This window comes from Oryza brachyantha, chromosome 11 (genome assembly GCF_000231095.2).
Source record: "Oryza brachyantha chromosome 11, ObraRS2, whole genome shotgun sequence".
NCBI classification, from domain to species: domain Eukaryota; kingdom Viridiplantae; phylum Streptophyta; class Magnoliopsida; order Poales; family Poaceae; genus Oryza; species Oryza brachyantha.
Window position 1 is genome coordinate 12467392 of NC_023173.2, and position 11002 is coordinate 12478393.

General features: G+C 40.7%; 1 protein-coding gene across 2 annotated transcripts; it reads left to right on the top strand.

Moving 5' to 3' along the window:
- Positions 1–5394: 5394 nt before the first annotated feature.
- Positions 5395–10387, top strand: LOC107305237. Of its 2 annotated transcripts, none has more exons than XM_040528596.1 (2): positions 5395–6085; positions 9298–10387. In XM_040528596.1, the coding sequence occupies exons 1-2, from the start codon at positions 5507–5509 to the stop codon at positions 9973–9975; spliced, it is 1257 nt and encodes a 418-aa protein (XP_040384530.1). In that variant the 5' UTR covers positions 5395–5506; the 3' UTR covers positions 9976–10387. The 2 variants fall into 2 exon arrangements, 1 of the variants encoding a protein (XP_040384530.1); XR_005812690.1 differs by lacking the exon at positions 5395–6085 and adding an exon at positions 7704–7939 and having other exon boundaries at positions 9298–9381.
- The last annotated feature ends 615 nt before the right edge of the window (positions 10388–11002 follow it).

An 11002-nucleotide genomic window follows, 5' to 3' on the forward strand; every position in this document is an offset into this window, starting at 1 on the left:
GCGTAGACGTCCACGGTCATCTGTTGCTTGCTGCACTGTAGAAGCACAGCTTTTGCTGCTGTTCTTATTACTTCCTCGGTCTTTGGTCAGGGGAGTATTCTCAGCTCTCAATATTTTTTCTTCGAAAACATCCCTGGAAATCTTTCAACATGGAAGCATTTAAATATACATAATATTAGAACTAATTATATACTTATGAGAAAAATCGTGAGACGAATTTTTAAAGCCTAATTAATACGTGATTAGATACAAGTTGTCTAGGTAATTGTGTATATATGGTTTTATCTTCATGAAACTTATTTCATCTCTCTCTTCGTTAATACGTTACCACATCATCAAAAATATCTACAGAGCACCCTATTTATTGTCTATGAAACTTATAAAAAAATCGCAGTAAACATGTATCGTATGTTATTTAAATAGTTATTAGAAAATTAAAAAAATTATGAAGATAGATTAATATTAAATATATGACTTCGCAAACATGTAATTCAAATATTTGTTATTTTTGTTATGGATTGTATAAGTAATATTTAAATTTGTATGTTCATGAAGTGATATATATATATTGTATTAATATATCTTTATAATTTTTAATGATTATTAAAATAACACGAATAGACGAGGGATATCCGATTAAAATCCACTCGCGGGCTATCGGGCTCTAGTACCGTGAATCCGTGAAATGATATCGCATGAGGTCATCGTTCCATCCAATCATGGTTTGGAAATTTTGTTACTCACTTTGTCATAATAAATGTATTTTTATAATTCAAATTTGTTCTAAAAAGAATATATTTATGGAGTACTATTTGTCCTACCAATTATCTTATATTTAAATCTCTATTCATTTTAATCATATCTACCTCTTTTTATATTATCTTCTTACTTGACGAGGGACATTTAAATCATTTCTCTTGTGTCCAGTTGACCACCGGTACGGAACACACCATCGGTAACGACTCATTTTTCTAATAAAATATGGTCTGTTACGGATAACTCATCCATAACAGCTAAAAATATGCCCACTAGAAATGACTCGCTATAAATATAAGTTTATCTTTAACGGGTCTTAATTATGGCACGTTACATATAAGAGTTATCGATAGTTACGACTTGTTACAGATGAGAGCATATCGGCACCAGGTATCATAAGACAAATTGTTATGAATAACTAACTGTTAACATCAAATTTTGTAAAATTTCTTAGTGGGTTCGGTTAAGGAAAGACGCAATCAGCTGATGAAAATTTTTTCTGGAAGAGACCGAATTTAAGAAGGAATCGTGAAGGCATGGCGGCATAAATTTATGTATTAATTTGAGTTAGTTAGGATTTCCTTTATCTCTAAGGGAGTTAGAGTCCGATCGAGACTTATTTGTTTTCTTTTATCTATTAGAAATTGTGTTGTATTAGAGATATAGTTTGTTGTTTCCTTTTATCTATTAGGAGTCATCATGTGTTGTGTCCGATATGGACTACTATCCACCCGAAGGTATAAATATATATGCCCGGGGTTATTGTAAATCATCTACATATCAGATCAACTAAATTTCGGCGCATTGCCACCCTCCTACCTAAGGTTTTAACTCCGACGAAACTTGGTACCTGACATGGGGCTGCATCGTCTCGATCTCCGGTGGAGGCGTAAGTCCTTAAAAATTCTTAGTCTCCAACCGGTATGCCCTTGTAATTTCAAGTGATCTCTTCTATGTCTCTAAAATTTGTTTGATCTCTTATATGCCTTTGAATTTTTGTTTAGATTCCTTACATGCCTATTATGTTATTTGACAGGCAGTTAATGTAGCAATGATCTTATTTTCCTTGGTACATTGCTAAGAGCTAGACATGTTTCATCTATAAATTATTTGTGTTGTGAAAAACAATAAGGGGTAAAATACTAAATATTTCTATGAATTTCAGAAAAATGAAACATAATTTCATTAAAAATTCAAAAAAGATTTATTTATTTATTTAAAAATATCAAGCTCTGCATCAAATTTGAAAAAAAATACTTTTCAACGAATATGTAGTGAAAAATGAGTCGTTTCAAAAATAAAGGGGATCAAATTATTGTATCACAAATTAAAAACACATATTAAAAATTTTAAATAAATTTCAAATCAAATTGAATGGATGTTGTATATCTTCCCAAAAATTTAAACCTAAATATCATATAATTGTAGTTCTCAATTTTATGTAAAACTATGTATGGTTTTTATCATATTTTTTAAGAAAAATGAAAAAAATCAAATATTGTTTTCCAAGTTTGACCGTAAATGATGATATCCTTTTATTTTAAAATAAGTTAATTTTATCATATGAAAATTTATGGAGTAGATACACATAGGTATAAGACGAGTAATATAATTATGAGTAAAGTACATGGCCGGTCCTTAAACTTGTGGCGTTGTACCACTTAAGTCCACAAACTTAGAAATGCACGTTTAGGTCCATGATCTTGTTTTAATGCACCATCCCGGTCCAATCCACGCTTAACTGCGTCTAACTGCCAGCATGGCGTGCCACGCAGGCAGTACATTTGCATCTGCCCCCTCCATAACATGTAGTAGGCGTTGTGTCGCATTGTAGCATATCAGAACCCCAAATCCCCAAATCGGCTAGGATTTGGACGACAAGCGGTGCCGAGGTCGCGGTGGGACGTGGCCTAGTGCGGCGTCAAGGACACGGCTAGAGGTGGCCTAGTGTAGCGGTGAGGTCACGGAGGGAGACAACCAAGTGCAGGACGTGCTCCCCATGGCTTCTAGCTCATCCTCCTCTTGCAGTCGACGGGAGAAGGTACAAGTGTCATTGATCCTTGCATAATGGGCAGAGGATCAATGACACTTGTACCTTCTTTCATCGACTGTAAGAGGAGGCTGAGCTAGAAGCTATGGGAAGCACGTTGTGCACTTGGCCACCTTCCTCCACGACCTCACCACTGCACTAGGCCACCTTCAGCTGCGACCTCGCCACTGCACTAGGCCACCTCTAGCTGCGACCTCGCCACCGCACTAGGCCATGTCCCGCCGTGACCTCGCCGCCGCCTGTCGTCCAAATCCTAGCCGATTTGGGTATTTTGGGTTCTAATATGCTACAATGTGACACAGTGCCTACTACATGTTGCGGAGGGGCAGATGCAAATGTACTACTTGCGTGGCACGCCACGCTGGCGGTCAAGCGCGGATTGGACCAGGATGATACATTAAAACGAGATCGTGGACCTAAACGTGCATTTTCTAAATTCCTGGACTTAAAGTGGTACCGCGCCATAATTTAAGGACCGGCTATATACTTTACTCTATAATTATTTTAGAAATGTTTAATGGTTATCTAATGGTCAACTAACAGATGTGGGTATAGAGAGGATCGGGATGAGAGATGGAAAATTAGGGGCATATAATAGATGAAAAAAAATAGGGATATAGAAAGGGTTGAGCAAATTTTTAAGGGTGCATGCAAATTTTCTCAAATTCTTACTAGAATCGGTGCGTTGCTCTAACGACTGGATGGCCAAGGAACTAAATGTTTTATTATACATTGATCGAAGGGACAAATAAATAAACTAACTATTGAAAAATACAATTAAAACTGTCTAAGAAATTTATATATAAGCAAACTTTTGCAGAATCACGTTATTTAAGAGCTAGGGTAGCATCCATATCCATCCATTAAGCAAAAAAATAATAATAAGTAGATCTTTTCTCTCGTAAAACCGAGTCACTTCAATTGTTCTGAGCCCGTGGATGATTAACCTGTGATTTAAATTGTCTCTCTTCATTCTTTCTACTTTTCTTATTAAGTCACATGATCTATAGTTCAAATTAATTGTTTCTATAAAAGGCAACGAGCACAGAAATATGTTTAAGGTATATATCAATGACAACAACTACAACGACTGTCTTGGCAAAGATAGCTATGGCTATAGAAAGATAACGACCATGATGTAGAGCCAGCGCAGGTAACTATCTCCATCCTTCCTCCTTTCTCCTTCTCGTGAACATAAGTGGCAACACAGCTGCAACAATGGCCTTGACAAAAGTGGCTATCGAGATGTATAGAGCTAGCCCGTGTTGGTAACTATCACCGTATTTTATTCTCATCTCTTCTTAACATAAATACATACAATACAAATTAACTTTGGTTAATTTGATCCGTACCATCGTAACTATAAGTATTCACATAAATGTCATTATAATTCATTTATTTATAGCCATGCCACTTAAATTTTACGAAATTGGAATCATGTCAACGTCGTCATATTTTTCATCTTCTTCTCTATTTACAGGTGGGACTCGTCATATTCATCCTCTTTCTTCTTTCTCGTAATCCTTCGGCTCCGCTACCGCAACATCCTCAGATCCGCTCTCCAAGTCGTTGCGCGACCTGTCGCGTCGCCTCACCGGGGACTACGCCGCCGTCTCGCCTGACCTCAGCGTCAGAGACTCCGTCGCCGCCATCATGGACGCGCTCCGCAGGCACCGCTCGATGGACTGCCCCACGACAAGCTCTGTCAGGGCGCTGGCCCGGCGCCAAAACCTCTCCTCGTGGTCGTCGTCGATTTCTACGGCGACAACGGGAAGCCGTAAATCGAGCAGCTCAAAAAGGCCATCAAATTGGCCATGTCGGTTGGCGACGGCTTCGGTGGACGAGTCGGGTACGTGCTGTCCACCGGCATGACCATCCCCGAGGCTGTCGACGCGCTCAAGTCCTCCGGCGCCAACCCGGCCGACTTCAACGCGCTGATTTGCACTAGCGACGCGGAGATCTGCTACCCGTGGAAGGGGGAGCAACTCGTCACCGACGGGGAGTACGCCGGGCACTTCCGATGGTAGTTTTTAAGGAAAAGATAAGGTAAAAAGAAGGAAGACGATGAATCTGAAGGATGGGTTGTAAAACACTACGGCGATGGTATGGTTTTAATTTTGTAAAAATTTTAGTAGCATAGCTACAAATAGATGAATTATAATAGCATTTATCTAATACTACCTCCGTTTCATAATGTAAGATGTTTGATTTTTTGTTGTAACGTTTGACCATTCGTCTTATTTAAAAATTTAGCACAAATATAAAAAGTGATAATTCATGTTTAAAGTTCGTTTGATGATAAAGTAAATCACAAGCAAAATAAATGATATTTTTATAAATTTTTAAATAAAATGAATGATCAAACGCTGTAAAAAAAATCAAACATCTTATATTATATATTATGAAACGAACGGAGGGAGTAATCATAGTTACGATGTCACGAATCAAATTAACCATATTGATTTGATTTGTACCGATGATTATAAATTTTACCTTCATAAATGGAGTGCGAAGCTGCAACATGTATCACAGCCATCACCGGTACCGTTTGTGACATCGATCCCGCACGAATCTCAACGCACGTAGGGCCGGAGAGAGAACCCGACCAGACTTGTCATCTTCACTTGCAGCTCGCATCCACATCGCCGCCCCACCTCCTCCGAGCTCCTCAGATCTCGCCGCCGGCCGCCGCCCGCAGCTATGGGCTCCGCCCACTCCTCCCACTCCTCGGTGTCCACGGCCGCCGACCTCGACGACGAGGAGGAGGACGAGCCCTCGGCCGTATCCGCCGGGGCGCCCGTGGCCCCGCCTCCCCCCGCGCCCGCGCCGGCTCCCCCGGCGTCGGCGTCGGACTCCAAGGTGCTCGAGCAGGAGCCCGAGGTGCTCCCCTGCCGCGCCGCCGACTCGCCGCTCTCGCCGCAGCCCTCCGCCGCGGGCACCCCGCGCCTGCTCGGCGGGCCCACCATCAAGGTCTGGGACCCTTGCCACGTGCTCCTCCCCCCGCCGTCGCCGCAGCACCACCACCACCACCACCATCCGTCTCACGGGCGGGCCGAGAGCCCGGCGCTGGAGGTGGTCGTCGTCAGCCACGGGGAGTGCGCCGCCGCGATGCGCCCCGACCTCGTCGGCGGGCGGTGGCCGGCCGCGGCCCTCACGGCGCGCGGGGAGAGGCAGGCGCGCGCGCTGGCCGTGTTCCTGCGCTCCCGCGGCGCGCGGCTGGCCGCCGCGTACGCGTCGCCGCTGGACCGCGCCCGCACCACGGCCGCGCTCGTCTGTCGGGTGAGCGCTTCTTGGCTTCCACTGTACATTCATCTTCCTGCATTTCGCTTGTTAAAGTGTTTCTTGCCATGTAATTTACTTATATTTTTACGCAATTAGAATACTTTCTATTATTGCCTAGATTCATCAATGGTATATGTTTTGTATATGTGTCCAAATTTGTTGGCGTCCATTCAATCAGGGCAAATCAGGAAGTGTTATAAGGTGGAACGGAGGGAATGTTATTTATGCTACAAAATTGTATATAGGAAACTATTGATCACAACCTGATGAGTCCTGGTTTATCCATTTTGTGCTTGTTTTGTGCGATTTGGATTCCTTGTCTTAGGACTGCCTCGTTGTTGTAGCAAAGATCCAACATACCAAACATTAGAATTCAGTGCCCTATGGCTTTTCTGTGTCTTGCGTGTGTTTCGATGTCCTTATGAGCTTTAAATTAGTGGTAAATTGTAACAAAGTGATCTTTCGCTGGTTGATCTGTTACTTCAGACGGCACACTTCTGGTCTTGGTGTTGGCATGGGATATTTGTGATGTGATGGAGAAAAAAAATAGTTAAATGCTTGTGTTATGAAATGCATCCATACTAATTGTGGAGAACACAGGAGTGCATGGGCACAAGATACATGCTTTTGAACAGAGTCATTAGCACTATGTGAAGAGTGTTACGTAGAATTTGATGCTATCCGTGTAAAAATCTCTTCAAAGTTTATCTGTGAAATTAGCTCAATTCATAGTCCTTTTTACTCTTTGGTCTACGCCATAGCCATCAATAAACCTAGAAGTGAAAGCAATTATGAGTTACAGTGACCTTAAATCTTGTCAACAATGCAGATCTGACAGTTCCCAGTATACCTTAGGTACAAAATCATTCAAAAGGACAAGCATATGATGGAAATATGAGCATTGGTATGAGGGAATAACCTTGGATCTGCTATTTTGAAATGGCAAAATGTTTCCCATGCAAATCTGAGGAGACAAATTAGGGGCATTAGTGTAAACTGGATCTAGATGATATGAACCTATTCTTTTGTATTTTTACCCTACACTGTACAGCCTTAAAAACTACTAGATTGTAGGCAGCTTTTAAGCATCTCTTATTGCCTTTATGTAACTGGTTGACAGGTTGTATTGCAGTTTGTCGCAGTTTTTTTGTTGATAACTTCCCTTCCTAATATTCCTTGTTTTCCTGTCACATGGACTGATGTCAAAGAAAAGGAATAGTTCTATATTCATGAACATTACAAATAGTGACATAGGGATACTCTGCATGCTAAAAAAATTTATGCTTTCATGGGGATGCTTGATTTTATTTTTGATGTAATTGGTGGCAATGAGTTGTGAGGAGAGTCTAGCAGAGCTATAGCTGGACTATAACTGAGGTTATGCTACAAGAACAGTCATGCTTGTGCACATGATTTTCTTGCTGTCATAGAACATTTGACTACTTATGCATTCCTTATCAATTGTACACCTGACTACCTGACATCATGATCATTAGGCACTTATTTAATATTTCTTTGTGCTTTAGTGGATGCAATTTTCTCCTATAGTCTGGGACAATTTGTTGGATTGGGTGGCCTACAGTTGTCATGCCTTATGCATCTATGGTAGTATTGTCTAGCCTCAGAATCTGAACTATGGGTCTATGACTATTGGTTATCTGTTCCTTTGAAAGTGTGTTCCGTTATTTCCAGGGTTCACAACTCACGATCATGGGATGCAGCTCGTATGGGAGCTGGAGCACACCCCCTGGTGAACATACAAACTGTGATATGCATAAGAGAGTTTGCACATAGAGGTTCTGCTGTAATTTTGTGCTTCCAGCCAGAATAAATCAGCAAAACTTTTAAAAGGTCTATTTCCTGTGTATTTTCTTGAACCCATGTCATTATTTTTCTGCAGATTTAGATTGACTCGGTGAACTCTAGTAAGTGTAAAGAACAAATTTGTTTATGCTCATGCTAAAAGTTTAGGGTCGGATGTTTTTATATTAGTTCCTTTTTTATCTGCAAACATCCTTTCTGCTCTGCTGCTCTTGTTTGTAGAGCTTGGTTGTGAAAAAGAAGCCCCCTAAAAGTTTCACCTGGATTTCAATCCTCTACAATTGAATTTCAATTTGAGATTGCAATACATTATTCCATAGATTTGTCCTGAGTAGGAAAAACCCAAAAGCCTGTTAGTCACCGCTAAGACTTAAATACCTGAATGCAGCTAGTGTCTTCTGGGCTCTAGCAATGGTCTGCAAGTGCCTGCTATACAGGTTTGACTCACCCTATGAAATGGTGATTTCCATATTTTTTTTGTTTTAGCTGACAGTCTTGGGTCCAAATGCCATGTCAGGAAAGACTATAGGTTGAGCAAGCTGGGAGTCAAACCCCAGGACTTCATCAACGTGTGGCTTTTTTTTTTACTGCTGGGCAGGCTGGGTGTTCACCGTTCTCATGGCTGCAAAAGCTGTTATTAGCTTTAAAAAATCACATAGATCCATCTAAAAATTCACATTTTTTGTTGCTACAAAATTCCCTAGTAAAGCAAGTTATTGCTGATACTACTAACTGGCATAGGGGTTTCTCCCTGGTCCTGGGATGATAATGTAACTGAAATTGCAACTTTTGCCTTCTTTTTGGATAAATCCCTTGTATGTCATTTAAGTATTACCCTATACCATATGTATTATTCATTACATTTGGGCCCCAGGCTCACATGTTAGTAAGACTAGAAACATACCCATGCATTCCAATGGCCATGCCTGAGAACAGGCCAAGCCTCAGGGGCGTGGATCAAGCAGAAGGATCCAACCCTTTTTTTAACTAACCACTTAGTTTTCTGCTTCCTCTTTTTTTTTTTCTGATTTTCTCCCTAGGGGATGCGTGAGGGAAGGGACAGGGCGGATGTGGGACTGCGCTTTCATGTAATATATAGACATCAGGGGGTTTTGATGGATGGCATTTATAAGGAATTGCCGGGTTTTTTTGGGGTAGAAACCATACCTCCCAAGCCTACGTCTGAACTTATATCTGATCATTTGTATCTGGAACCTGTATGTATAGTCTTGTTTTTTCATATTAATTTGGGAAGCAGAAAAACTCAGCAGATGCTATTATCCCTCTTCATTGGTTTATATACAATTATATGCATTCATCCGTTTATGTTTCCTTTTGATTGGTTTTCAGCTCTGCAGTTTGTGACATTTGGCAATATTGATATGCAGGAACTTGAATTTCCAGAGGAGCAGATTCAAGTATCAGATGCTCTGACTGAAATGAGTCAAGGTCAGTGGGAAGGCTGCCCGAAGTCAGAAATATATACTCCAGAGATGGTCAACCTGATGGACAGCACTCAGCCAGATTTCTCAGCACCTGCTGGTGAATCTCTTAGGCAAGTGCAGTTTCGGATGATGGAATTCCTCAACCAGACAATCGTACGGTTACCAGAAAAGGTGGCAATGGGGGATACACTATCACAACAAAATGATACAAAGGGGTTATCTCGACAAAGTTCCACCAATTCTGTTCAAGATGGCCCCCCTTGGGATTTGCTTTACAGGCTCAATCGCCATGGCCTCCAAAGGAAAAAATCTGGGAAAAGCCGTCTTCAGTTTGTCACTTCAGGCGACAATGAGACTGAGGACGAGTTCTCACCGAAAGAAATAAATCAAAGGCATACCCTTCATGAAGCAAATCTAGCCCAGCCCTCAGTAACCTCCATTGCAATCTTCAGTCATGCAGCTCCCATTCGATGCCTCGTTGCTGGCGTGCTGGATTGCAATCCTATGATATCCCAGAGAATTTGCATTGAAGATTCCTCCATTACAGTTCTTGAGCATTCACTAAAAACTGGATGGCAGATAAAGAGGCTGAATGATAGTGCTCATCTCAGACTTCTCTAGCAGCAAGCTGCTGTGCTATGCTGTTCGGGAGGAATGCAGGTCATCCCTTTGCGCATTGTACAGATCATGTTCATGTTCCTCAAATCATATGCCAACCATTTACACCTGCGCGGCCGTCGAAAGTGGGAATCTTCTGGTTGTATTTCATTTGTATTTATTGGCATATCTAAATGCCAGGAAGCTCTGGCCTGTGATTGTGTTGTATTGTATTTGTTATTATTCATTTTTCTTGAGCTATATTATTTGGTCAAGTGTAATTTCCATGTAAGGGGGATACAGTTTTTGATGTATTCTTTTTTCTGATCATTCTGCATTGTGATATCTGTGGTCCTTCGATCTGTGAATCTGTGATCGATTAGATTTATCAGAAATTCTTGGGGGTATTTATCTACAATGGCTTAAGCAGGGATAGTACGAAAAGAAATGAAAACTGTACACATTTAATTTGTACACCAAGATGGTTGCCTCGTGTTACAAAAAATATATATTTTCTAAAAGATGTCATTTGGATTATTTTGCGATGATATAATATGTCCATACGAATACAAAACCTAGTTACAAAATTATGAAATTTAAAAAGAACTTTATTCACGACATGAGTATCACCGTTGTCGTGCATGGTATTCAGAATACAAATACCATTATATTGCAGAGTAGGAATTACAAATACTTATACATGGTAAGTGTGGTCTGGATACTGATATCCTGAGCTACCCAAATCCATATCATATGTGTGTATGCGCAGCCAATAAAACAATAATCTCTCTTCTCGTCATTCTTTGTTTCTACATGTATATAAATGATCCAATGATACACACCTTATAGCCCTCTAAAACTTAAATAATTGTTTGAAACAAATAGCTAAAGACCTGTCCCCATAGGCTCATCTATGATAATACCCCCTCCGGCTTTAAATAATTGACACTAGTTACTATTTATTTGGTAACTTCGACCATTCGTCTTTCTGGGGAAAACATTGTGTATATTGAAAACTATGTTATATTTGTTATGTATGACGTATAAATAT

Coding starts and splice junctions, on each gene's coding strand:
- LOC107305237 (XM_040528596.1), top strand. CDS start 5,507: ATGGGCTCCGCCCACTCCTCCCACTCCTCGGTGTCCACGGCCGCCGAC. Junction 6,086..9,297: donor CGGCCGCGCTCGTCTGTCGG/GTGAGCGCTTCT, acceptor ATTGATATGCAG/GAACTTGAATTTCCAGAGGA.